At 49.5% G+C, this 27,210-nt stretch overlaps 6 protein-coding genes across 6 annotated transcripts; 4 read left to right on the top strand and 2 right to left on the bottom strand.

Annotated features, from left to right (window-relative positions):
- Positions 1–499: 499 nt before the first annotated feature.
- PV09_07862 (uncharacterized protein) lies at positions 500–2,970 on the top strand. The gene is made up of 2 exons (XM_016361687.1): positions 500–2,611; positions 2,659–2,970. Exon 1 carries the CDS (start codon positions 950–952, stop codon positions 2,360–2,362), a length of 1,413 nt encoding a protein of 470 aa, XP_016210547.1. The 5' UTR covers positions 500–949; the 3' UTR covers positions 2,363–2,611; positions 2,659–2,970.
- Positions 2,971–8,696: 5,726 nt separating this feature from the next.
- On the bottom strand, positions 8,697–11,028 carry PV09_07861 (uncharacterized protein). The gene is made up of 3 exons (XM_016361686.1): positions 10,690–11,028; positions 10,530–10,632; positions 8,697–10,480 (listed from the first exon to the last, which is right to left on the bottom strand). The coding sequence occupies exons 1-3, from the start codon at positions 10,861–10,863 to the stop codon at positions 9,258–9,260; spliced, it is 1,500 nt and encodes a 499-aa protein (XP_016210546.1). The 5' UTR covers positions 10,864–11,028; the 3' UTR covers positions 8,697–9,257.
- Positions 11,029–11,138: 110 nt separating this feature from the next.
- Positions 11,139–13,071, top strand: PV09_07860 (NADH-ubiquinone oxidoreductase 51 kDa subunit, mitochondrial). Its single transcript, XM_016361685.1, has 3 exons — positions 11,139–11,499; positions 11,560–11,631; positions 11,689–13,071. Exons 1-3 carry the CDS (start codon positions 11,209–11,211, stop codon positions 12,844–12,846), a joined length of 1,521 nt encoding a protein of 506 aa, XP_016210545.1. The 5' UTR covers positions 11,139–11,208; the 3' UTR covers positions 12,847–13,071.
- Positions 13,072–14,182: 1,111 nt separating this feature from the next.
- On the top strand, positions 14,183–18,138 carry PV09_07859 (uncharacterized protein; the record flags this gene model as incomplete). Its single annotated transcript, XM_016361684.1, has 5 exons — positions 14,183–14,484; positions 14,779–14,809; positions 14,876–15,337; positions 15,389–15,466; positions 15,532–18,138. The coding sequence occupies 5 exons, from the start codon at positions 14,183–14,185 to the stop codon at positions 18,136–18,138; spliced, it is 3,480 nt and encodes a 1,159-aa protein (XP_016210544.1).
- A 332-nt stretch (positions 18,139–18,470) lies between these two features.
- PV09_07858 (uncharacterized protein) lies at positions 18,471–22,071 on the bottom strand. The gene is made up of 2 exons (XM_016361683.1): positions 19,229–22,071; positions 18,471–19,125 (listed from the first exon to the last, which is right to left on the bottom strand). Exons 1-2 carry the CDS (start codon positions 19,649–19,651, stop codon positions 18,961–18,963), a joined length of 588 nt encoding a protein of 195 aa, XP_016210543.1. The 5' UTR covers positions 19,652–22,071; the 3' UTR covers positions 18,471–18,960.
- Positions 22,072–24,473: 2,402 nt separating this feature from the next.
- PV09_07857 (uncharacterized protein) lies at positions 24,474–25,498 on the top strand. Its single transcript, XM_016361682.1, has one exon. It carries the CDS (start codon positions 25,051–25,053, stop codon positions 25,369–25,371), a length of 321 nt encoding a protein of 106 aa, XP_016210542.1. The 5' UTR covers positions 24,474–25,050; the 3' UTR covers positions 25,372–25,498.
- The last annotated feature ends 1,712 nt before the right edge of the window (positions 25,499–27,210 follow it).

Here is a 27,210-nt window from a genome sequence, read left to right as displayed (position 1 = left end):
GATATACGAATGAGACTCGGATGATAAGCGTCTTCACTTGAAAAACTGGAGCAGATCCCCTTCTTAAATTGGTGCAGTGATGCTCTGCAGCCCATGAAACCTTTATTTTGAACGGAGAGAGTGCGATTTTCTCAGCCCCGCAGCAATTTCGAAGGTCATAGATTAGCGTAGAGAGCAAAAATCATCGCCATTGAAGCTGTAGTAGATCGTGAATGCGGCTATGCTTTTACGCGCTTCGCTAGTGCTGGACCCATGCCAAGCTCGATGTCCTCCCACCCGTGATAGGGTCGAGAACGACATCGAGTCATAACACTCGCGATTAGTCTACGTCGTAAGGATGCTCGCTGGTTTACAGGAAAGATAAAACATAATATGATGAGATTCTCGAAGAGAGAGAGGTTGATTGGGCTTGCTCCGGCGACCCGATGTCGGAGCATTTCCCTTGTCCATTGTACAGCACATCCAGTTAAGGTCGAGGCCGCCGTTTGACCACATCTGAGTTCGCCTCTAGCCTTTCAAATCCGCTAGCCTTGTCAGAGGAATCTCCCAGCCAGGAGATTGCGATACATCTGTCACTTCGACCGCAATCATTGGCTGGGTCGGGTCTATCTCGCGAGACTTCCCGTGACTCCGTGCTATAGCGAGCGTAAGTCTTGGAAGCCTAATCTATGCATCTAGGCGGAGTCACTGCTTCGACTGGGATTCGTCGACGATCATAGTGATCTCTGGCAGTCATACGAGCATGCTTATATTTGGATCGAAGCGACCATCTGCTTGATCTGGCCGAATCACGTTATCGCTACTCCCGCCGTCAGCGCAATCTGATTTCAAATCATCAAGGCTCCCAAACCTCATCTGTGACACGGCAATCACGTGTGAAGCTCATGGTAATTTCTTCCTTGTCGATACATGTCAAGTGTTTCGTGCGGCAAGCCTGCCAGACCTTTTCATGGCTTCTCGGCTTCCCGCCGAACTTCTGTCGACCATACTCCAACAAGTCCACCGCAACTCGCGAGACAGCCTTCTTACGTGCATGCAATGCAACAGCCAGTTTTTCGAGATAGGATTCGACATTCTGTACCGAAATGTCAGCCTAAGACTGAAGGACGCGGTGCGGTTCGAGAAGGCTGTAAAGCGTTACATGGTGCGCAATGACGACTCCTCGTGGCATTTCCCATTCACCCGCTGCTTTCGCATAGTCATTCCTGGCGACGGTCGGGACTACGGTTACGGTGCTGCGAGATCTCGTGTCTTCTCTGTCACTGAATCGTCGGGAGTGGACGTTATTGCCAAAAAAGGAATCGATGCTCTGAAGCGGGTGTTGCGCGGCTTTTCTAAGATGCGGACGTTCTCTATTGTGTCGTACAATGGCCATCGACTCAACACGTGGGACCCTCAAGGACTCGGTATTCCACCAGGCGCTGCTATACTTTCAGCCAGCAGCACCCGGGCGCGAGGCCCTAGCATCAACTTGCTTGCAGATCTAGTCTACTGTCTACCTGATAGTGTTCGGGATCTTTCAATTGATCTTTCCGAGCTATCGCGATACGACCCACTGTCATCGTGCGTTTTGTGCCCCGCGATCAACAAGATCGCACCTCAACTTGAACATTTGAATCTCCACTTGCGGACATATTGCAATCAGCTACTGGTCCGAAACATCGCCGACGCACCGACGTACTCATCGTTACAGAGTGTTATAATTCGCATACACGGCTTCAGCGCACGCCTCTGTTGTAAATACTCCTCCTCCTCTGGCATTCTCAACCTCGACATGTTCACGCGTAACATCAGCACACTCATCCAAAATCAGCATCTTCCCCAAGTCAAGCAATTCATTCTGATCTCCAAACGACGTCCCATCGGTGTGCGCCAGCATTCTGACGTAAAGTGGACAATTTATGTCCGTGAACTGGTCTCCAATCAGACCGCGGCAATACCTCGCATATTTATTGACTCTAGGACGCCTGAGCCGGGCAACACGTTCACCGTGTCGGCACGAACAATGGTGCGCCTCCCTTCAAACTGTACCTTTATCGACGACAAGTACTGGGACAAAGAATACGTAGGCAAGTCCGGCAGCATCCGCCGCTTCGTCGAGGGTCGCGCTGGCTGGGTCTCCTTTGCGCAGGGCCCGCACATCCCCGGGCTGCGCAAGGCGGAGATCAGAGCGACCTTAGATGAGGGCTATGATGTACGCGCTCCGCAACCGAGGCTGGCAAGCGAGTTCCGAGCAAAGGAAGACAAGACGTGCAAGCTTTGGATGGATGAGGATGCTGCAGGCATCAAGCTGCTAGAACCGGCGGTGTGGAGTGGAGTACTGGACAATCGGGTCTTGCAACGTGCCGATAGTCCACTTTGACTCACCAGCTCACATCAGATCGGCTCGAGCTGGAGACTTAGTAAACCATAAAGATTGACTTTCCACAGACCAATGACATTACTTTCCGCTTACGGTAGTCTCGTCATCTACGGATGGTTGCAATCAAGAGGCTTTGATTCAAAACTCTCCAGATAGCCAAGATGCGCTGTGTATATTAATGTGCATTTTTGAGTACAGCTTTTGCTCGCAAGAGCTGCCTTACAAGCAAATACTATCTCTCAAGGGAAGGTAAGTTGACGTGTCAACGCATACGTGCCTAGGCTACCATGATCTAGTTGAGCGATTCAATAAGTTGAACCATTTGATTCAAAGTGTGGGTATGGATCTCTAGATGAGGCATAGAAGCATGGGGTGGATTTCGAGTCAAGCTACTGTGATCACCGCATGAGTCAGTCAGCTTTGTCATTATCACATGGCGATACAAACCTTCTCGGGTTTCTGTTGAGCAGTTGTTCGCAACATTCTGCTGAAAGAGGCGGCAAATCCTCACTCAATGCCGGCTTCCTAGAGCCACTAGAGACTCCAAAAAAATCCAATTCCGAGTTTGTCGAGCTGATCCGTAATATTCCTCTATGCTCATCTCTTACGACCTCGACGAGCTCATCGACGTTCATGTCCTGTTTGTAAGAAACTAATGCAAACGAAACAAGTGATGTTTCGCCAGTTTCACCCAATGCTGTCATCAATCGCCGCACGACGCCATGAACAAGACCGTCCAGAGCAACAAAAAAAAAAAAAAAACGGATGCAGAGTAGGAACCCGCACTTGGCTAGTGCGGCGATTCTTTCTCAAATGTGACTGAGTGAAATGGATGGATTAGGCAACGTGATGCCGCCCTGTCTTTTGCGGGGAAGGGGGAAAAATTCCGATTCCGTTACCATGCAAGTCTCTCCGAAGCGTACGTGATGATCAAAGAAAGCAGACGGCTGGCCGTTTTGATCAGGCGGAACCGACGTCTGAATCGGCATGACCATCGCAAAAGCTGAAAAGCATTATAATTAGCCGGTGAACTGCTGGGGTGGGTAGCCTGGTTTTTTCTCTTCTTTTTCCTGCAGGCATATCGATGCATGACATCCCCGGTCAATGATCTGTGACAGGAACCGGTGCATGATCTAAGACCACCATCTTCGTTTCAAATGAGTTTTGTGGTGGGTTCGCTCCCAGTTGATCGGGTCCAACCACCTGTCATCTTATATCCGGGACGTGATGAACAGCGGAAGAAAATAAGCTTGCAGCAATGCATCGTTTTGTCTCCGCTTTCAACTTTCTTACGAATTCATCGCAGGCTTGTAATTCTGCGCGGGACGAAGAGCGCAAGACGAAGTAGAACACCCTAAAACTTAGCTCTTAGCTCTGTGAAAAGCAACATCAAAGATTCAAAATTGGCGTCATTCATCGCCTAAGTAAGCTTGCAAGGCGACAAATTCTTTTCTTTTTTTCCTTTCTTTTTTTCGGTCATCGCGCCCGTTTGATTTCTTGTTAAGCACTTGAGACATTATCTACACATTGTCAAAAGTCGTACCAACAATCTGCTAGACGAGGAATGCCGGAAGCCGAGCTGCTAAAGTCGTGCAAAAACGCAGACGGCCTCTCGGATGCACGCAAGTTCATGCCGATGTGCCAATGGGACAAATGACGATACCCCGTGCATAAACCGATCGGGAACGTTGCTGGCGGGACGTTTCTGCAGTAGATCCTACAAGGGTTTTCACAGAAACGGAGACGTCTTAAAAAACGGATGGCTCCTCGGGCCGTTCAGCAAGGCTGCTGGTGCGTTATTTAAACTCTTTGTGAGCCTCTTCTCGTACATCGGCGACTAGGGTGAAGAAACGTCAGCGCTAGGAATTCTCCGAAGCTTTTGCAGTTGTCGGCGTGAACAGCTTCAGTGATTTGGCCACGAAGCGCTTACAGCGGCGAAGTTCCCGAAGTGGACAACCGGCTCGTAGAACGATCTTTGCGCTCGTAGTATGCAGGATCGCAATATCAGCAGTAACCTCCGTGCAACAAGGCTGACATACTAATGGGATAACGAGATATGAGGCTTCTGGCCAGGTCTCTTGGCGCGAGAGATGTTCACAGAAGCAATGCCACTTCGGAATCCTGAAGACCTCAAAATGACTCGTTGGACATGTCACTCACAAGGAGCGTTTGAAGGCTGAAATATATCTAGTCGCGCTTTATGCACATGGTCTATGCGGTCTCTTAGGTCTTAGAAACGGCGCAGACAAATATGCAATACATAGTAGCAAGCGGTCGGATTCCACAAGTGAAAGTTTTGTACTCATTGATAATACATTGTAGAGATATTACACAATTTCAAATGAATGATAGATCGAGCAGAGGTAGACTCATATGACTGTGAGAGTTTGCGATTCATGGACATCACAGCTGGTGCGTGTGCATGTACCGCAGCCAACGGATCGGCCGGGAGCCGCAGCCATAGAATCAAAGGAATCCACTGCGTATGTGTCGGGGATGTGGTGCACTGTAGCAGACGGATCGACATGCTTGCATCATGGCACCGTGCGTGGGCTGTTCGTTCAGCAGGATGGCACACACCGAGAAATCTTGCAAATCAATGTTGTGCAACTTGGAACCACGCGGCTGTGATTCCGCCGGGATGCGTCGGAGAATAGTACAAAGCAGGAATATTCGGCGCAGGAGGCCTTGACAGGATGCCCCATGATCTGTCTCTTTTGCATAACACAGTACATACATTCCACACAACGCAGGGTGATAGTGGCTTGGCAAAGGAACGGGAAACAGAAGTCCTGTTAGATCGCTTGACATTCTTTTTCAAAGATGGTATTGAGGATCTGGTGCAACGCGGCAGATGAGTAGAAGTGATCGGCCCATGGCACTAAGGCAAGGCTAATGATGGAGATGCGCTGGCCTGACTTGATGCTTCATGAACTTATGCACGAGGAAGCTAAGAAATCCTAGATTTCTTAGGCTCTCCATCTTTTCGGTGCACCATGTGGCCCGTTTAAGGCTTTACCGCTTCCATCTGAGCACTAAATATCCTAGAATTTGTCTCGCATCTCACCAACCCAACGCAAGCATTGTACATATAACTGCAGTTAGGGAGCTCTTCAGGGATTCCTTGCTATCCGAAGAGGATCAAACTGAGCTTACAGCGCTAGAGTGTACAGAGCACTGTGATATAGTATTCAGCACGACGTTTTAGCTTTTTCCGCCTCACAATTTGTTCTTCAAACATGGAGTCCGGCCAGACATCCGACAACTTCCCAGCCTTTCCGCATGATGAGTCTCCGAACAAGACCATGGGAGCCTTCTGCATGACTGAAAGTACCGCCTTGAGACCAGGGCTGAGAGGCCTTGGACGTACAACATGTTCTTAGACTCGCTCTGCCTGTTCTCTTCTAGAGGTATAGCGAAAACAGATGTCGTATTCAAACTAATACGTGGCAAAAGAAAGCCTAACCGCAGATATCTTTATGCTTTTATTTGATCACCTGTTCTGTTATGAATAAAGGTGAGCTTGGCTTAGATTGAGCTTTTGACACAAGAGTAAAAACGGTTCATTCGCAACAGGAAATCAGGAAAACTGACGTGGAAGTCTGTAATTCATAACAAAAGCCACTCGCTTAATTGTGCTCCATAATTACCAAACTTGTAAAGCCGTTATTCTTCGAGAGATGGCAAAGGAAAAGTTTCTGAAATGAGAGATTATATGCGACTGAGTCAGGCTGCGAGTCAAACTTGGACTTGTGTAACATTTGTCCAAATCCATCTCATGCGATATGATCAACTGAAACAGATCTAATGCAAGGCCAGCACACCATTGCTAGAACTAGAATGCAGCTTTTCGGCAGAGCACGGTTATATTCTTCATCATGCTCTCCTAAGCGGCTTTTCAATTGCTTGAGGAACAAGCCCTAGCGGATAACAATGGCCCAATCGGCGTTTGGCCAAAACAATTAGACCTGTCTTGATCTGGGAATGATGTGACCATTTTTTATACGCAAGTCGCAGATGGGACTTTGAAATCTAGTTTGACTACGGATATCGCATAATGTTGCAAGGGAATCCTAACAATCGCGCCCTCGCTGGGTATAATAACGAGCCATGATGTACGTCCCTATTTTTTCTATCACAATTTTGCCCATCATGCCTTGCTCAGGAACCGAGAATGATTTTATTGAATGTATATTCATTGGAGCTGATGACAAAATTCCAGCAATGAGTTCAGAGCCCAAACGCGAATATGATGTTTGGTAGGTCAACTTCCAGAACGGAGTCTTTCCTTGAATGAAGTCCAGTTTCTAAACCGAGGCAGGCCTTATTCGCTCCAAGAGGAGGAAATTTGTACTCGAAGTTGGCAGGAGATATATCCTGGAGCGGAATTTGTGAGGCATTCCCAGAATTTTCAAGTGATGTCGTCAAACAAGTACTTAAACTCCTCTATAGTGTAATTGACATCCTGCTAAATGACATTAAGGACCAAGCTCGATGGAAGAGTTGCCGCAAACGACCTGCTGGCGAAAATAAGAGGAGTGAACGTTCTTGGTGACAATTACAAAATGGTAGTGGCGTGGATTGAACATCCAGACCTACCAAAACGCTTGCCAGAAGACGAAATTAGCTTTCGATGTGAACATCTGCAGCAGAAATTACGAGAAATTTGTAGCCGGATCAAGTTCGTTAATTCAAGCGACCAGAGAAAAGACGTCAAAATCTCGAAAGAGAAGGTCAGTTCTTCAGAGAAACCTAGAATATCATCCGAGAAGCTCTTATATGGAATTGGAGGTTGGATATAGAAGCTCACTCCAAATGAATCATATCGACTTAAGACAGAATGTGAATTTAAAATATGGTGCAAATCCCCGCGCTGTCCATATTGTCGACGGTAGGCCCAATTCCATGTTCTGCTGTCCGTCAAAGGCGCGTTCATCATGCCAATATGGCTGTATCTGCTTCTGGAGAAGCTATTGCATCGGTCGCAAAGTCTAGATCAAACCTGGTAAGACTCTTGGAGTCTCGTTTGCTGAGGGAAATCCAGTTTCGATTCTACCACAAGTGCGACTTAGCATTCCAAACAATGAGTTGCTCGTCCAACGAAACTCGCTTGCGAAAAAAAAATTTCCCTTAATAGCATTGTTTCATTGGTCTAGTCTCTCGGGATCATACCGCACGCTCTGGGAACAAGTATTGTCGAAGCATAATCCATTAAGGACAGGTGCTGGTGCAGTTATGAAGCACAAAGCTCACTATAGGCGGAATTCATCCAAAGCAGCATCTTCTGGGTCGAAATATGCCTTTTTTGGGTGAGCATTAGTGTAGAGGAGGCGTGTCATTAAACACAAACTCTTCTTAGAACAGCCGAACTGGTCACTGGAAGTTGAGACCATTCGAAATATGGATAGGTTCTTGGCATTCCTATGTCAAGGACAAATTTTGCTAATTGAATGCACAAAACCGCGGAAAGTGCGGAAGAAGAAGTAGTCATTTCAAATGCACGTTAGTTTGCAGGTATAGGCGTCGATTTCGGAATTAAATGGATCGATGGTGACACAAATGTTGTGGCCAAAGTCTGTCCCACACGTTCAAAATTTACTTAGCTTATATGCTTATCCAGTAAGCCGGAATTTACCGAATAAGCGCTGATTCTTGATCTTCTAAGATTCCACAGCAGAAGAAGTCTCAGTTATAGGTATTAGATAGCTAACTAGGCATCCCCGCCAAGGCTGCTGTCTCAACCAAGACCGCGCGAGGTTGCAAACCTTTTAGCATTCTCATCCTATAGTCAAGTGGATTCCTTCTCTTCATGAGTGTATTCTGATCGTGCACGAATCGAAAAACTCTCTACCTTGAATAATCTTTTCAAGCCTATATTTGCACTGGACCAGACATACTTTTGACTACACTTTGTGCAGTGCAGGACCAAGTGTTTGACTCCTTGGCTTTCCTCATACACCTTTTTTCACGAAGCATTGCAGTTTGAAAGGGAATCCATTTTGCAAGAATGTGTACACAAGGTACGAAGTATTAACCAAGAGCACATTGAGCTGCTTAGATATGATGAAAACAACTTGACGGTCATCATTACCCTCAGACACAACAATAGCTAAGCTGTGATACTTATGCGCAATCGTCGTTTGCCGTTCGCATAGTATTGTTAGGCATACTTTCCCAATACCGACTAGCTTCACTAACGTGAACCACTTCGGAAGGGATGAGCTTCCTAAAGCCAAGGAACAAGGTATAACTAGAGCTTATTATGGAAGGAAGTATAATAAGATAGTTATATTTATGGTTTAGAATAGTCTGAGCTTCGAGAGTATGAGAATGTATTTAAACTAACTACTAGCTATGCTAGACAGTTGAATTACAGAGAGCTAAGTTAGAGGTAGGGACAGGATGTTTTTATAGATATAAGAGACCTGTTGATCATTCCGATCATTTATAAACAGACTGATCACGGACTGCATTCTTAATTCGTCCATTTCCTTCGGGCGAATGGCAGCCCTTCGCTTATGCAAGTCGATCACCTCGATCATAAATGATCAACATGATCGCTTCTTCACGTGATTCCCATGTTACTCCGTGACAAGTACGTCTTCTGGTTGGGCCATCATGTGGATCAAAGTCAGTTTTTTACCCCACAAGAAAGATGAGCCATTCCTGTTTTCATATTCGCAGAACGGAGCCCGAAGATGAGCAGCATATGCTAGTAAGAAATCAGATACAGCAGTCAAACCACAGCTGACGGAACCTTATGCTCTTTGAACACGGCCATAGCACCCGGTCTACTCAGCATCCTTTTCCAATAGCTTTTTCAAGAATAGACACAGCTTAGATAGAAGAGCTTTGATGCATGTGAATTGCATTTCAGTTTGTTCCAGCCAACAAGTCATCTGTACTTCTCATATTCACGTTCTTCCGCAAGCCTCTTGTCCACCATCTTCATTACTGCTTCATCGTACAACTCCTGAGGGGTTCTGCTCCCAATTAAAACCTCCTTCCAGTGCCTTGTGGCCTCGTCTCTTGTCATGGTGACTAGATCCCTCATTTCTAGCAGTGAATACTTTTGCCCGTCTATGTCTTCATTCACAAATTTCTTATCTGGCTGCCTCCACCTGACCAGCACAAGTCTTGTTGGTAACCCACTCACGACACTGCGACCTCTGAATATCTCGTCGACAAGATAACCGACATCATCGACGGTGATCCGTAATCGCAGTCCTTGAGCGTCCCTTCCCATCGCACGAGCCAGTTTTTCTTCCTGACCTTGAATGTATGCCAATATCCCATCGTACATTTTTTCGCGGTTTTTCGCTATGATGTACTCATGTGGATACCCCGCTATCTCGAGCATGATGTGGTTTGCAACGCACAAGCCAAAAACAGCTGGCATAGTCCCCAAAACGGGCAAAATGCGAACTCTGAAGTCTTTCAGCACACCCAACTCGCCAACATTGCCCTTGGCAAATTCTTCCTCGGGCAAAGGAAGAAGTTGCGCTTTAGCGGGGTCTGCTTTCTCAGAAGAGAACACGACAGGGATGCCTGATGAGACACCGAGAAGCTTCAAACGCCGGCGTGTGGCCTTGGACAACGGGTCGTCCGTGCTAGATGATATGTCACCGATATGGATGCGTGTGGGATCTGACTTGCATCCCGCGCCCATCGACGATATCACTTTCAGGTCGTTTTTGTGGCAGTATTCTAGAAGTGCGACCTTACTGTCTATGTTGTCGATGGCGTCGACGATGAACGTTGGTTGCTGGCCGTTCAATGGAGCTAGCTGTTCGCTCGCTACTTTGGCCGAAAACAGCTCGTTCCGGCAATCAAAGTGTACCCACGGCGTGATCTGTTCTAGTCGCTTGCGGATGGCGTGTACTTTAGGGGTTCCAACATCCGCAAGCGTAGCTACAGCATGTCTATTCAATGAGGACAGCGTGACTTGATCAAAATCAATGAGCCGGATTCTGGAAACTCCAGATCGACATAGTGCGGCTATTGCATGGGATCCAACGCCACCACATCCTACTACGATAATGAAGGCGCTGCGGAGTTTGGCGAGACCTTCGTCCTTGAGAAAAACTCGATTCCGCGCGAGCTGTTCGAGTATCAGGTCTACATTTGCGATTAGTGAGGCCGGAATGCACAGTGATGAGATACCCACCATCATCGTAATCTCCTTGTCTAGCTCGAAGAGCTAGAGCGGCACTTCGCTCATCCTCCTTGGAGGGTGCAAATGCGTCAGACGCGGCTCCCCATTCAGTAAGCTTGAACAGCTTCAGCTCAAAGCCAGTCAACATGTGGCGTTTAATTGCAGAACTTACATTATTTCCTGTGGAATCATTGTCAGGGATTGAGTCTTTGATGTCTTGTACCCTTTTTGCGCGACGTAGCTGTTGGAAGGCGATGAGCGCGGAAATGGACACAGCGCCTGATATAATGGCTGTGACAATCAGCTGGAATCGATGCGAGTCTGCAGGTCTCGACAAGAAAGCCATGGCGCATAAATCGTCAGCGTAGCCCAGGCTCTTACTATATAGATGTAAAATGTCCGATGGACATTTTAAACTGATCAAATTAACGTTGCCGAATAGTTTTGACCATTTCCACGATGGAAAAGGGATGTTTTCATTGGTGATCTCTGAAGCTTACAGATTTTTGCCGACCAATCATATCGCTGCTGAATCGGTTTATGTGAACCACACTAACGGGACTCCCATTCTTGGCGCAATTCAGTCTGAACATCATCGACTTCCTCTCCTCATCGCCGAAGCTTCAAATCCAACGCCGGTAGCCCGTTTCCTCACAGTAAACTCGCCAATTGCTCCCGAGCACCTACCGAGATGCTCGCACGACAAGCACCGGCCTCACAGGCGCTCGGCAGCCTCACCCGAGCAACCGCCACCGTGCCACGATTGCCCACAACAGCTGTCAAGTGCACTCAGGCAAGCTCCCAGCAAAAGAAAGGCTTCGCTTCGGTGGGCGATGCGCCAAAGAGACAATACGGCGGACTCAAAGATCAGGATCGCATATTCACGAACCTATACAGCCACCATGGTCCCGATTTAAAGAGCGCTATGAAATACGGTGATTGGTACAGGACAAGAGATATTCTAGATAAAGGGCACGATTGGGTACGATAAGAGGTCTAATCCATAGGAACAGAAATAAGCAGATGCTTACATGATACATAGATCATTAGCGAAATCAAGGCTTCCGGTCTCCGTGGCCGAGGTGGCGCTGGTTTCCCTTCTGGTATGAAATGGGTACGTAACCGCGTCAACAAAGGGTTCGATTGCGCTAGCACTAACTGCGGCTTTCAGTCATTTATGAACTTTAAGGACTGGGACAAAGACAACAAACCCCGCTACCTCGTCGTCAACGCCGATGAAGGTGAACCTGGCACCTGCAAGGATCGCGAGATCATGCGCAAGGATCCACACAAGCTCATTGAGGGCTGTCTTGTCGCTGGCCGTGCTATGAACTGTACTGCAGCCTACATTTACATTCGTGGTGAATTCTACAATGAGGCTACCATTTTGCAGCGTGCCATCAACGAGGCTTATGCGGCTGGTCTCATCGGCAAGAATGCATGTAATTCTGGCTACGACTTCGACGTTTTCTTGCACCGTGGAATGGGCGCCTACGTTTGTGGTGAGGAAACCTCGCTCATCGAATCGCTTGAAGGCAAGCCTGGCAAGCCACGTCTGAAACCACCATTCCCAGCTGCTGTTGGTCTTTTCGGCTGTCCTAGCACTGTTGCCAACGTCGAGACTGTTGCAGTTGCCCCAACAATCTGCCGTCGAGGTGGCTCCTGGTTTGCTTCCTTTGGGCGCGAGCGTAACCAGGGCACAAAGCTATTCTGCATCTCCGGACACGTGAATAATCCTTGTACCGTTGAGGAGGAGATGAGCATCCCTCTGCGTGAGCTTATTGAAAAGCACTGCGGCGGTGTCATTGGCGGTTGGGACAATCTCAAGGCAGTCATCCCAGGCGGATCTTCCACGCCTATCCTTCCCGCTAGTGTTTGTGCAGATCAGCTCATGGACTTCGATGCTTTGAAAGATTCGCAATCTGGTCTCGGAACAGCTGCTGTCATTGTCATGGATAAGTCTACTGATGTAGTTCGTGCCATCTCCCGTCTGTCGAAATTCTACCGCCATGAGTCATGTGGTCAATGTACGCCTTGCCGTGAAGGATCGAAGTGGACGCAGCAGATCATGGAGCGCTTCGAGAAGGGCCAGGGCCGCGCGCGCGAGATTGACATGCTGCAAGAGTTGACAAAGCAAGTCGAAGGCCACACCATTTGCGCGCTAGGCGAGGCGTTTGCGTGGCCGCTGCAGGGTCTGATCAGGCATTTCAGGCCTGAGCTTGAGGCTAGAATCGAAGAGTTCAAGAAAATTAATGGCGGTGAGGCGCTTGCTGGCGGTTGGGAACATGATGCTGCGAAGAAGGGGAAACTTGTCGCACCTGGACAATAGAATGTGCATGAGCAGTAGAATGTATGATGGTAAATCTTGGTGAATTTGTACCACAACGGGGCACGCGCACACAATCTTGTATATATCTTCTGCATCATCAAGCTAGTTCCTTTTGTCTCACCTAAATGTCCATACATACCCTTCCGAAATAAGCGAACAGTATTTGCAGCTGCTTTTCGTAACATCTGCCGCAGCAAAGTTTCACGAAAGAATTAAGGAGTGAATTCTGGTATACATCTGATGTTTTCCTCCACTGATGTTTAACTGGTCCGTGCATCAAGTAAATGGACTTCCGATATCGATCTTTGACATATCGTCGCTGAAGTCTTTGATTCTTCTTATCAAGATTCCTTGACTTTTTTATTCTTTGGATTTTCTACTTTATTTACGTGAGTAAGGAAATTTGAACCAATGCTCTTTCCATACGATATCAAAAGAACCATCGTGAGCTTGGAACAATTAAGTTACGAAGCCTTTCCATTGAAAATCTCACCAAGCTCGTCGACTTATATCCGACATGATAGAATCAAGAGTCCCCAAGGTGCCTTTTGGTCTATAATATCCTAGAGTCCATAAGATAAGCTACTTTCCTTAAATCGAGGCTCCTCGACGGTCACTAAAGCGAAGAAATTCAGAGTTTAATCGTGGGACAAATAAGTAATCTAGCTACACGGTTCAAGTAATAGACCGCTCTGAGAGAGCTTTTTGGGAATCACAAAGTTTCCCTTCCGTTTCTATTGTGAGCAATGGTAGGTCATTGTGAATATAGCCCTCTTTTCCGGGGGGCAAAGAGGATTTCCCCGGACCGTCATGAGATTAAGCAGTAAACTTTTCGATTACCCGGCCATTCCCTCTTCCGATCCTAAACGATGCTAATAGTGAAATGAAAATGGATGAAGGTTAAGTCTTGGATCTCGTCATTCACCATTTTTACGTGCACAACTGCCCGAACAACACAATTTCTTTCAAATTCCACATTAGAGTTCTCTAGCAGAAGTTCTGCCGTACGAACATCTCCAATCCTCGCTGCTACATATTTCTTGGCCGATCCCGCCAGCCATTCGGTTTGATCGGACATCGCACACATTCCTAAATCCATATAGGTTGTTAACACAACTTTGAATCCTCAGGCGCTGCTCCACACATGCAAGTATTATCTGCGCAATAGTCCACAAGTGTCATCCGATAAAAATACATATCTTTAAACTAGGTCAAACCTCAACTTCTCGATAAAAACTTAATATTTATCGTTTGAAGGTCATAAGGAAGCGCGACATTTCTTCTTGAAACTCACCCAACTTTCTAAAGCCTGTGTTGTCCCTCATTTCCGATTCAGATGGTGGAGTCCTTCTCGAACCAGCTGTGGCTCAAAGTCAAGCGACAGGCCGAGGAAAAGAAGAAGAGAGGCAAATCTTTTATGCAAGGGGCTAGGAAAGACTCCGGTAACGTTGATACAAGGGAGAAAGAGGAAGCAGATCGAGGATCAAAAAATGAAGAAAAAATTGCACTGGTTGAGGTCGGAGATTCTGCTTTACAATCATTCGGCGACAAATCCAAAGGAAGGAGAAAACTGCAAACTTCTCTCAGCAAAATTGCGCCTTCAACGAGGTCCGATCACGATGAAAGATGTCTCACACCGTATGAACGAATGAAAGCAAATCGAAATCTATCTCTCGATGCAGCAGTTCGACACCAAAAAAATCCAAAAGGATTTGGCAACTCTAAGGTACACAAGGATTGCTCATCTCCCAGCGAATCGAATGAACCATCCGTAAAATCTGTACGGTCAATGCTATACTCGTCAAATGCTAACCCTTGCACGGATATGTCTACCCTTCATCACTTGCACCCCGTTCAGTCTCAATCATCAAAGATTGACGACTTAACCGAAATACCCAGCGACGAAACAAGTGTTCATTCTAACTCAAGCAGGGACTGTAGCGCCACACAGTCGGAGAGCAAGGTAAGGTGCAAAGTTCAACGGCAGACCAGCGGTATGCATGTAGATAACGTGTTATGTGATTATAAGGAAGCTAGGTTGAAACGTGTGCTCGATGCCGTCGACTTGGACACGGACTTTTCAGCACGCATGGCTAAGGTGACTCGAATTGCTATGCCTGCGGGGCAAACACAGACAGAGGTTATCTGTGCTAGTTCTGAAGACAAACTTGGATTTGAAGAATCCATACATGCACGGCCAAAACTCGGAGGGACGCTAAAACTCAGTTGTGAGCAAAAAAGGCAAATGTATGCTGTCGAACGAAGGGCTTCACAAGGACCAAAGAAACAAGACCCAGCAGCTACAAATTGTTCACAGCTCAAAAAACTCGAGTTGAAGCAAAAGCCTCGTTTATGCCCAGAAGTGTCGGCGAATCTGGATGTAATATCTCAAACTGGACCTCAAGCTTTCCAACCTTTAGTCAACATTTCCTCAATACTCATAGCAGAAGAGAAAATACCAGAAAATGGAGATACCGAGGACAAGGACTTGGTATGCCTAATATTTCACTTCTTTCGCATGTGTTGCTAAAACTGAGGACAGACTGTCAACAATTTAGCTCCACATACGGCAAAGTCACCTGAAGTTTTCGAGACTGGAAGTACTGTTGTGAATGCTGAGGTGAGATGGAATCTTGGAAGTTTCGTGTTCTGTATTTGAAATCTTTCATTTGCTAACCCTAGTAGAATCGAGACCCTTCAAACAATGACCACTATGAAAGTGTCATTACTGAGATCGAATGTTCAGAAAGAACGAATTTTGTTTCCAGAGAAGCGACCATCCATCCCGCAGCAGAAATCTCTGTGAACTCTTCTGATATTCCAACACCAATTGGGTCTTCAGAATGGCTTGAAAATGATGACGACGATGATGACAATGCTTTTAATGACGCAACTTCTACAATTTCTGATGGCCATTGGCCTCGCGGAATGGAGAAAAATCCGTTCAGTGGAATCGTAGAGGAAAACCAAGGGCGACAAATCGGAGACCGAAGCCCAACTCTTATCATAACAGATTCGTCGGCGCATCTAATGGACACAGAACTGGACGATTTCTTTAGCAATAGTCCGGTTATAGCTGCTGATGACATATCAGCGAGATATATCTTAGACACCGTTGCCTCTCCCATCACACTGGGACGAACGTCATTGACCCGGCATAGCGCTGCTCAAGAGTCCGCTGCAACTCAAGTCGATGCTGTCAATTCCGTCGGAGATTCCCCTAGAAAGAGGCAAGCAATCACAGACGATAACTGGCAAGACTCAGTGGCAGAAGCATGTACGCAATCTGACAGCGAGGCTTGCCCTATGCCCACCAACATTGCGAACCGCAGTCTTGAGAATCCGGCTCTCTTTGATTCGGTAGCAGCTTTAGATTCCAACCAGCCCGCTAAAGCTGTGTCGACTCATCTGGCTTCGAGAAAATTTTCGACACGACCACAGACAGCACTTCAAAACAACTTGTCGGGTCCGGTGGAAAATTCCACGAGTAATGCCGTACCGCGAGTCACCAAAATAACAAAAAATACAGCGGAAAGGCCAGAATTGCCTCCTCTCAGTACCGGTAGCTCTGATTTCAGCATCAATGGCCAGCCGAAGATGTGTACAAGTGTTTTGGCAAAAGAACAGAAGCATATAGAAAATTTTGGAGCTATTGAGTCTTCAGAATCACAATCCACGAAGCTAGACAAGCAGTTCAATAATCCTGAGGCAGAAGGAAAGCGTTCTATATCATATGAAAGCCAAACGCTCCCGCCACTATGTAAACTCAGGAAACTAAGGTCATCTCATCCAGCTTGGGCCATTGTTAAAAGCTACTTAGAACGGGGAATCACAGAGCCAAAACACCTTCAATTTCTGACCTCCAATCAAGAAGAGTTGACAGAGATTCTCGAGATCAAAGAACAGAAGGAAGGAAAGAGGAAAAAGAACAAGTGTGTCAGTACAGAACAGAATGTGCACGCGGCAGCTAACCCACGGAGCCTTTATTCAAACGAAATGGCGACAGAAACTGCTCTCGCAGAATCTCAGACCAACTCCAAATCTTCGAAAAGAGACGACAATGGTAGACTTCAAGGCAAACAGACGTGCTCTAGAGCGTTTCAGTCAAGTCGTTCCAATGATGTAGACGTTGGCACTGGGGCTGCGAACGACATTTCGAGCATAGAAAACGACAGCGCGGAGTACGAATCGCTGGGAGGCCGTGTTCCACATCCAATTGCTCATGAGACGTCTGGTTTTAGCGGATGGTCTTCTTTCGCCGAGCCTGTCAGATCCAGAGCGAACTGTCTAGCATCAGGAACTAGTCCATCTTCGCCACAGCGTAATCGACGAGTTTGTGGGACAAAGAGAACAAAAAGTAAAGCTACCAGGAAAGATTTGAAACCTTCGAACGCTCGAGAAAACTACGGGGAAGAAGCGTTCAGTGAAGCTGAAGCCGTGAACTCCAGGAGCCTCGAGGTGTCACCAATCACAGGCTCAAGGGAGATGCACTTTGTTTACTCTGTCAAGCGGAAGCAATGGAGCGTGGAAGAAGACGAAAGTGACGCAGACTGGTTTTCTGTACAAGAGCCTGCGTATTACTCGATCGATCTGGCAAATGATGCCGCCATGAAGGAGACCCGGCATGTTCGTCATGGCATGTCTCTCAGATGGTCGTCAGATGAGCAAGGAGAGTTTAAGTACGAAAGCGGAATGTTACAGTGGTTCATTCGCGTACCACAAGGCTTCATCCGAATCAAAGTCGAGCGGACCATGAGATTTAACGAGCTCGGCACAAGCCCAGGTCATACAGCTGGATGGCTCAGCACCCGAGTATGGTGGATCAAGAAGAAAACCTGGGTATCCCGTCCGCGAGATGCTCAGCCGTCGGCGTTGCCCGCAGCAAATGCATCCAGTGACGAGGACGATCTTGGATCACTCTTTAAGGAACCGGTCGAAGAGAAAAAGGACCAGGACGGGGAAGAGAATGGCGACGAGGAAGAGGATGAAGAGGAGCGATGCAGCCTCATCTCGGAATCAGAGGAACAACACCCGGACGGCGTCTGGACCGTTCAAGACCACGCCAACAGAGTAGCCGGTCGGTGGATGCTCGACGCCCTGTTCGACCCCAAGTCCGCACGAATCGATGTCGTCAACGGCCGCTTCGAGAGGGGTAGAGAGATAGAGCGATGGTGCGACGAGCTAGAGCGCGAGGGCGCGAACCTTGAGGCGAGCGCCGTCCTCAACGGCGGTGCGAGGAAGGTGTCCATCTGGGTAGCGGAAACGAGGGTGAACGGGCCGCGGAACGTGTGAGCCTCGTTCGCTGTTAGGGTTTACGTGAAGAATTCGCCCGAAGTAAGGGTGGCTCTCATTTTTCGTGCGAGCGCTGCCGGCGAGCGTGGCTTCGCTCGGGTCTTACATTAGAAGCTCCTTTGAGGATGCTCAACGATGACCATTGTGTTCAAAGCTCGGGTGGCAAGACGCTGGAAGATGGGAAATGCGTTTCTGTGTAAGTGGCATCTTGAGACTTTCAGTCTTACAAGTTACAGTGCCGGGCGTCTGATGTAGAAGTTGAGATTAGAACGGCAGATAAGAATATCACACTCAGAATGAAGGTCTGTTAAAGCATGGGTTCATGGGCGGAGCCGCTTTGGATTCACTATTTGCTCACGGGTACTCGTTGGTCCAAAATCGCGCAGTGCGGTTGACAGCATAAGATCTACAAGCATATCTCCCGGGCGTAGCAGTTTTTAACCCGCCTCCTCGTAGTACAGTTTATGCGTGGCACCTAAAGACTCGAAACGAGAAATATATATACACGGGTATCAACGTGCCAAGGCAATCTAGGCGGGGCCATTGGAATACAGCCGTTTCGAAACGCATGGAGTGTCTGTCGACGTAGTCACAATATAGAACTGTTCGACGCATATGTAAGCCGACGTTAGGACTTTAGGAAGATGAATGCTCTATCAAATCCCATACAAGCCCTGAGGCCAGGACATTTCTACAGGGACGCACCGGTGCCTATTCAAATCCAGAGCTGATGCATGCCCAGAATTCACCGTCAGAATATTACGGCAAGGCAGCGGAACCCGTCGCACGGGCGTGCGAGGACGATATTGTGGCCTGTCTGCGTCACGGAGCCTTCGTTCGTAGCTGTATTCCATGCCAACTCTTGATGTCCTCGCCCAAGATCTCATTCACCAATCTGTGTTGTTTTATGACGGGTAGGCCCCTGAACTTCTCCGAGGTGATGGCCACAGCGTACATGCTGCCGCAGCCGCCGCTAATGTCTTCGACCTGTATCACGAGAACGCATGTCAGACAACGAGTCCGCAGTCTAGATTCCGACACAGGGTCCGTGTCATGTGGAGTGGAATGGGAAGAGGATAGCAAGACGCACCTGAAGGGCCACAGGTGACAGGGCCTCGTTCAGCCTGTCAAATATGGCCCTCTCCTTCTCGTCCAGGTAATCCGGCGGCTCGGCACGCCCCGATTGAACCTCTTGAGTGCTCGTTGACGAGGGAGCTTCGGCGGGAGAGGAGTAATACCGTCGGGGCACACGGTGACGAAAAGAGAAGGCGCGAACGCATGCTGCACTGGGAGCGCACGTCATATTGGAGTGCAGCATAGCCGATGCATCATGCTGCCTTGCCGAGCGGTGGGCCGTGTCGAGCCTCTGTGTCGGGGTTGTATTTCCACTTAGGAGCCGAACGAACGCACGACTCCGCCTTTCCAGCAGTTGAGATGGAGCGGGGCCCGAGTGTGTTGAGATACGAGCACACGGTGAGGAGATGCTTCCGAAACGGAGTGGTGGTCTTGCCATGGGGGCCTGTTACACGGGACAGCAAAGGGCAGGGACAGCTTCTATTCTGTGGTGAGTGCTGAAGAAACACAACGATCGACAGGACGGGGAGCGTGTAAAGAGACGATGCCAGATGAGAGCTTGAGAAGATTGCTGTTGTTGTTCGTCTTTGAACGTCAAGGAGACCATTGCCAATGCACAGACCACTCCCGTCAAGAAAGGTTTCTGCCGATCAAGTCATGTGGTGGGTGATGATGGAAAAATTAAAGATGCTGGTCTTTCAGCGGCATCTCTTTTCATTCACTCTTGACTCTGGTCAAACAACACAAGGACAAAACGGATTTAATCTCCGCAAATGCATGGTATGATTGCCTGTACAGCTTCACCAGGATGCTGTGTTCAGGCTTCTTCGTGCATGAACACCTGCCAACAAATCACAGCACTGGAGAATGGCAGAAAGTACCTCTTCGTACCGAGCATGTACACAACGTCCTCAATCTCAGCGTCCCGCTCGATGCCTTCTGCGTGTGCTCGGCCCCGTCGCAGAAAAAATGCATAAGCTCCACCCACCCCACGGACATGGCGGCTCGACATAGGCTGTCAATACAGAGAGGATTTTACGTTCATCATAAGATCGTGGAGAAAAAGTGGGTATGAGGTGAGCTTTTCTTCGTCCCTTCATCTTTTTCTAGGGAAAAATTTGTGCTGTATTTTGTTGAGCGAACCGGCCAAGAACAGCAAGGTCGTCGCTTGGTGTTGCGTGCAGATCCGCAGTTCGAGCCCTTTCACATGAAAGAAACTAGACATGCTGATTTGCGCGTTCTGCGATCCTTGCATCAGGGTGCAGAAGATCTCTTCTCGGCCTTGTTCTCGAGATACCATACCCATCGCAACTGGTTACCATAAGGTAAGCCATTTCTGGTATTCTCCAGGGTAATTTCTTGCCGCTGTGCGAGCCCTGCATAGCACGGAAGCAACGGCTCAGTGCCGCCAGATTTGTCTCATTTTCCGGGAACCTGATCATAGACCACCCTACGACTATTTGAGGTCGGTGATCAAGAGAAAGCTCGCGATGGTAATAATCTGAGCATTCATGGTGTTGAGGTGATTCTAGGTACCCCAGCTCACTGCGAGAAGCCGCTATTGATGCAGAGTCGGAAACGTATATCCCAGCAGCTAGTGGAAGGGATCCACATTTAGCACCTGTATGTCTCTCTCGAAGAGTGCTCGAATGATAACCTTTTACGCGATATTTGAGGAAGTCATCAATTTACCTGGGTTACCAGTTCGTCTTCTCCGAGGAGTAGGCGCGTCGTCAAACACAATTTACCAATTGTGGATCCAATAACCACCTCTGGCGCTTCTTGTTGAGAGCCACCAGTGGCAAATACAGAGACCCCCCAGCTCTCGGTGAAAGGCGGGGATCGATACTACGCTTGGTGTTTCTGGTACGGCCATTAACGCCATCAGACAATTGCCTCGCTGTCTATCAAACATGCCCCTTTATGGAGCCGTGGGTTGGTAGTAAAGGGTCCATCCCCACTGCAATACCTTTGGCTTACCACTGTGGAGGGAAACAGGCCTTACGCGGTCCGCGACAGACGGCACGGGATTTTAGTCTCGCTGATCGTGTGTTGACAGGGTTTTCCAGAGCAAGGAGAGAGGAAAACGCAGTGAGAGAGAGTCTGGTCCATTCACGCCACATACTGTTTGTCATCCACGGGTGCTATATGCCATCGTACCAATGGAGTGATTCACTGTCTTGGTACGATTTCGCAAGGCTGATTTCAAGACAGAGAGCGCTGTTGGAAACGCTGCGAAAACTGGTGTCTCTAACCAAGCCAGGCGGTTGACGATGCCAGGAAGCCCAGAAGCGCTGGCTGGGGCAGATTTCCAACATGTTTCCGTTATCTCGCACAAGTCGTCGACGTTTTAGGCAGAGACCCTGTTCGTCGGAGGTAGCTATATGCATGTTGCAAGGCTCTGTTGCTCCAAGCCCGTCAGGATAACAATGAAGGAGTGGATCAGGAATCCTGCGGTCTGTTCGCGGCTGCCAAAGCGCATGCACTGCACGACATGACTTCGTAATGATCCCAGGCCGGGAGGATCAACGGCCTAGCAAGCGTGCCGCGAAGCGGCGCGCTTTGTGTCGTCGCGGAAAGTTTTTTTTACATGAGGGGTTCGAGGTCTTTCACAGCCGAAGGGCATCGTAGGCTGAGCTGGGCTGAGTCTGCTGTGATTGCTGGCCCTGGGAGTGTGGCAGAAAGCAAGATAAGGGCCTGGGAAGGACAGGATGTCCCCAGCGCGCAACGTAAGAAGCTTTTGAGTCCTGAAGAGCTGTGCCACCGTTGCACCAATGAGGGGCGTCAAAAGCTCACCGACTCGTCTTCTACTTCGCACAAGGAAGCTCGCGGGCTCTGGCATTTGGAGGATGATTAGGAGACACTGATTCTTGCTCGTCTCTCCCCGCCGCAGCGGCAAGTCGCGCTTTGCAGCCGTGTGCTCCTCCTGCTCCCCGTCCTGCTCATTTTTACTTCAATAAATGATACCCAGGTCCACTGTGGAGTGCAGACTGCAGCGAGTGTTATCCGGGGCCGGCGCTCTGGGGGTTCGACGCCCACGACCGCTAGTAAACTTTGCTCCTAATGCATCCAAGAACTGCTCCAGAAAGCCCTCAGCCAAAGGTGCCACAAACGACGCAGAGTGACACGTCTTGGCCCACTACAGCAGACAGCTGGGGCGGCCCCAGGATGTCTGGCGCTCTGGGTGCGTAGGACTTTGTCCATCCAACCTTCCGTCGCGGGACTGGAGTCCGTGGCAGAGACCAAATTTGTTCGACCCTCGTACCGTGAGGGATGTCGTTGGCCATTTTGGGCTGTGATTCGCTGAGCGGGAGGAGCAAGCCTGGGCCAGCGTGAGGGGCCGCTCAGCAACAGGGGACGCCGGTCCAGCAGCTCGAAGTGGCTGGAATAAGCGTTGGCCCGAGCTTCACGCATGTCGCCAGCAAACGCTAGCAGTGGGCCGCACTGTTGGTGGGGGGGCAAATCATCCAAAATAAAGTGCAGCACGTTCCCCTTCCCGTACAGGACGACTAGTGCTACTTGTACCACTGAACAGTGGTTCTGTGGCTGAAAACGACAATGGCACGATGGGGTGGGGCACCAATGCATTTCGTGCTTTGCCGCTGGCTCGCTAAGCATGTGCTCGACGCAATCTCGTGAAACACCACCGCCACACAAAAATAACCACTCTGGACGGGAAGCGCTGCGAGAACATCTGCCCAGCGTGCCTACGTCCCGGTCGTTTGAAAACAAAAAAAAAAGGGTAGCTAAATCTTTCTTTTTGAGAGCATCTAATACTGCAGGGTCATCGTAGATATCTTCGCACTACTGCACCGTCTCTGCTTCAGGGTCTCTTGGAAAGGGTAGTGCCGTCGCCCGTCGTAAGGTTGAGGATGGCTGGGATAGGAAGAAAGATAAGGACAATCGGTTAAGCGCTGTACGCGCCCTGGCATCTCCCTTTGGTGCTGGTGCCGTTCCGGCCCTTGGACAGTGGTTTCCTATCCATGATGGAATGATTCATCACTACTGCAACGAATTTATAATAGAGATCTCACTCCTACGTAAAAAAGAGACATTTGTGCAGGTGGCGAATAACCCCTACGCCGGAAACGCTGCTGATGTGGTGGAGCAGAAGCTTTTGGTGGGATTTTTTTTTCCCTCCCCTCTCCCTCTTCTGTGGCGTGCCCTCTCAAGAGTGACCATTCCTACGGTCATCGGTGGTATTCTGACCCGAAAGCTCGCCACCAAATTGTGTGAAAAACAATTAATTTTTTTTTCTTACTCACCAAAAAATGGATTTCGTAACGGACACTTCCCTTCCTTATCATGGGGTCTGCGAAGCGAGATCGGGAAGTGCGCTGGCTGATAGCTGAGGTGGAAATCTCCAACGATTTGCCCGCGTTCGATGTCCAGCGGGTTGAGCAGTAATAAAATGGAGTGTGCGAGGAAAACACCATTGTTGCCGATAGGATGAGCTCGTACCAGGTGCGCCCGCGCGCCACAGTGCAAAAAACGCATATCAATATACTAGTGAGCCATGTTATGCGTCTTCATTTAAAAGTGTGTGCGATGTGAGGTCCTCGCCACAAGGTGGGCATTGACTGGGCGACGGCGCAGCGCTTTTTGTGTCCCAACCTTGTACGGATGACAAAACCTGGTCTCTTCCTCAGACTTCGTCCAGCAATCAGACTGTTCGGACGCTGCAAAGTAAAATTCTGAGACGGCAGATCTACGGTTGCTTTGCAACGCCTGCGACTTGTGTGTGTCCGATGCTGCTATTGAGCACACACCTCTTCGGAGCCTGCTGACACTCTCCGACAGCGGAGGCGATGCCTGCTGGATCTTACGAGCGTCGTGCGTGAGAGCAAAGGACGAAGGGGGAACAACTGCACGCGAAACGATTGTCATGGCTGCCTCGTCTGCTGTTTCGCCAATGAAGGACTGCCCGTCGATCGATCGATCTGCAGGCGCGGAGTTGAAGGAGAGGATGACGGAGTCGGTGAACGAGGCGCCCCAAAGCGAAATTTGCTCCACTCCGAATGCGTGCTGAGACGACGCTTGAGCCGCAAACAGGAAAGCCCGGCAGTCGCTACGCTTACTCGGATCAAAGCGCATAAAACATGACAATGACGGATGCCAATGATGGAGAAGCGGGTACTGCGTGAAAATAGCTCTTTGGTAAACTGAAGTCGTCGTCGCGTCCGTAGCCGGGGGCACCGGTTCAGACGAGCTTCGAGAATAAAAAAGGCAAGCTAACTGCAACTTTCCTTCTGCCGCGAACGGTGTGCTCTGACGAGGCATTCCGGCGCGGCCACTCGCGGGTCCCAGCGTTCAAGAAGGAGCCCGCTTTAGCTTCGCGCGCGGCACACTCTGACTACGGGATAGCAATTTGTCGTGCCGCACCAACGACGGGTGAGCTAAGAGGAGAGACATCGTCGATCCGGAACAGGTCACAAGGTACATCGTTTGGGACAGGTACGCGCTGCCGTCGAAAGTTCACGTCATGCCAATATACCGCCCCAAGTGTCGTACCTGGATAATGCCCAGGGAAATTGGGGAGGGATGTTGAGCGCCGCCAAACAAGGAAAAAAAGCAATGTTACAAAAAAAACCAGGCCTCGAAGGCAGCGCTGTTGCGGTCGGTCGACCGAACATCGAATTTCGAGATTCGCAATGGAGAAATTGGCTAGGACGGGGGGGCTGACAGGCTCAGCGCACAAGTTAGCTTGGAAACCTGACCATTTTTGTGTGTTTTTGATGAAAAAAAAAATTGACCAGGACCGGGCACTCGCCTGGCGATCTGCTTCCGAAGCAGGCGGTTTTAGTGGTGGTGCTTCCGAGGAGACAGCCTGGCTCCCGCATGGTCCGCCAACATGGGATTTCTAGCACGAAGAGGGGGAATTCCTCAATCGTGCATGGGGTTTGGAAGCGCGGATTTGGAACGGCGGCGACACAACCCCGTCGTGAAAGGGGGGAAAATCCACATGACCCCGGCCGCAGGACGGTGACAACGTACGCAGTACACGACGTAAAAAGGGCGAATGCGATCGCGCACGGGACCGCACAGACAGGAAAGAAGGACCGCGAGCACAGCGACGAGAGCGGAGACCGGTTTTGCGGAGAGAAGCACGATTTTGGCTCACAATCAATACGTCATTGCTCGTCAGCTCACGCCGCATAGATTGAAGCGTGGAGGCCCGTGACCCGGGAGGAGCCAATGGCGAGCGCAGCGCATGGACAGGCCGAACAGACAAGACGAAACGAGATTGCGAAAGCCTGTCGTTTGTTTCTTTCTCTCCCCCCCCCCCCGCGACGCCCGCGAGGCTGTTGCTCTTTGACGGGCCCCACGGACGGCGTTTTTGTGACATGCTTGGTCCCATGATGACCGCTCCGGGCACACCAGGCGTAGAGTTTAGTTTCACAGCGCAAGCAGGTAAGCGGGAGAAAAGAGTGGCGGCGGTCGATGCGGTAGGGAATACATTGCTTTATTTCCGAGCAAACACGCAGCGCACAACCCCATACACGAGCCAATTCGATTGTTGAAATTTACCCTTTTGGTTCGAACAATGATTGTCTTTTCTTTCTTTACTGTGGTGCTTCGTGATCATTCATCCTGAGTCGGTCCGAGCGTGAGAAGGCAAGGGGTGGGGTGGGGCTGAGAAGCTGTGTGTGGCTCAGCAGAATCTATGACGAGAGATAAGGCGAGGATCGAGGTCTGTAAGAAAAGACAACGAAAAGAATTTTTCTTGCCTGAGTAAACAAAGACCAATGATAAGGGCGGAATGGACGTGCGAACCACCCAACCAGGCGCGAGCAGAGCAAGAGCACAACAGAGGGCAGGTTTTTGACGAAGAAGCGCCAAGCGTGCGAACGTAGCCAATGACGTTTCGCAGCAGCCTCGTATGCAGCCGTCGCAGAGGATCGAAGGAGAGTCGCCCCAAAGCTCTCAGCTTAGCAGCAAATCAAAAGCCATCTCATCACCCCGTTAGTCCGTTGAGCTCGTGGCGAAATCAAAAAAGGTAGTAACAGAAATAAAACGGGCAGAAAGAGACTTTGCACGGCACCGCCACACGGTGGTGGTGTTGGTGGTTGCAGCTTTTCAATTTTTTTTTTCCATTTGATGGGGCGACAAACTGATTCCAAGGCGGCACATCCCTGTTTCGCGCGACGGCGGGGTCGATGCGACGCCTCTTGGACGGACGGGACGGCGACGAGATAAGGCCAATTGGTACTCTGTCCCGCCGGGCGATCAGGACGATCAGCGGATGGCGAGGAGGGCGACGCGGCCAGGGGGACGATCGCGCGCCAGACGAAGTGTCGGCCGCGCCGTTGTCGAGGCTGCAATGGCACTTCGATTCTTTCACGTTTCGTTCCTTTCCCTTTTCCTTTTTGCTTTTTTCTTTCCGGCTTATTTTTTTTTTGGGGGGGGGGAGGGGGGCAAAAAGACGATGGGGGAAAAAAAAACGTGGGTGGCGTCTTTGCACTCTGCCTTGGCTAGAACACACGCAGCACGCACAAACGCACACGCCAAAAATGCGCTGAACGACACGCAGCGCCAGGATGAAAGAGAGGCATCCTGCAAGCACGGACGCCTCATCGACTGCAGCAAGAAAACGGCAGGTTCGGAGGAAAAGCATTGGACGTTGCTGCTGCCTCCGCAGCCGGAGATCGCAGACTGTCGCACGCTTGGGGTGGTTTTTTTTTTTTTCTTTATGCGAACATGATGTCAGCAGAACGTTTCTGATGCGGGTCTGCCATGGCCTAAACGTTGCCTCCAAGAGTAGGCAGAGCCTGGCAATGGCGAAAAGGCGGTCTCGAGAAGCAGGCCGTCAACACAGCTGAGCACGATGTCGAGTGTGTATCATCTATTTGGTGGCGCGGGGGAGGGGGGGGGGGGGGTTAGTTTCACGGGTTGCGGCATGACGAAGCCGACGTGTGCGCAATGGCGAATTCATCACGACGGAATTATTGCATGGGCTGGGTCGGAGCAGGTTATCATCATCATAATAATAATCATCAT

Source organism: Verruconis gallopava (genome assembly GCF_000836295.1).
Source record: "Verruconis gallopava strain CBS 43764 unplaced genomic scaffold supercont1.33, whole genome shotgun sequence".
Taxonomy (NCBI): domain Eukaryota; kingdom Fungi; phylum Ascomycota; class Dothideomycetes; order Venturiales; family Sympoventuriaceae; genus Verruconis; species Verruconis gallopava.
Note: the sequence above shows the minus strand (reverse complement) of the source record. Positions and strands in the feature narration are given on the sequence as shown.

Bases quoted from the DNA above. Each gene is read 5' to 3' on its own strand.
- PV09_07861 (XM_016361686.1), bottom strand. From the start codon at position 10,863: ATGGCTTTCTTGTCGAGACCTGCAGACTCGCATCGATTCCAGCTGATT. The intron at 10,633-10,689 runs GTAAGTTCTGCA...AAGCTGTTCAAG, and splicing joins ATGATTCCACAGGAAATAAT to CTTACTGAATGGGGAGCCGC. The intron at 10,481-10,529 runs GTGGGTATCTCA...TCGCAAATGTAG, and splicing joins ACAAGGAGATTACGATGATG to ACCTGATACTCGAACAGCTC.
- PV09_07857 (XM_016361682.1), top strand. From the start codon at position 25,051: ATGGTCCGCCAACATGGGATTTCTAGCACGAAGAGGGGGAATTCCTCA.
- PV09_07858 (XM_016361683.1), bottom strand. From the start codon at position 19,651: ATGGCAAGACCACCACTCCGTTTCGGAAGCATCTCCTCACCGTGTGCT. The intron at 19,126-19,228 runs GTGCGTCTTGCT...CTCGTGATACAG, and splicing joins TGTCACCTGTGGCCCTTCAG to GTCGAAGACATTAGCGGCGG.
- PV09_07860 (XM_016361685.1), top strand. From the start codon at position 11,209: ATGCTCGCACGACAAGCACCGGCCTCACAGGCGCTCGGCAGCCTCACC. The intron at 11,500-11,559 runs GTACGATAAGAG...CATGATACATAG, and splicing joins TAGATAAAGGGCACGATTGG to ATCATTAGCGAAATCAAGGC. The intron at 11,632-11,688 runs GTACGTAACCGC...TGCGGCTTTCAG, and splicing joins TCCCTTCTGGTATGAAATGG to TCATTTATGAACTTTAAGGA.
- PV09_07862 (XM_016361687.1), top strand. From the start codon at position 950: ATGGCTTCTCGGCTTCCCGCCGAACTTCTGTCGACCATACTCCAACAA.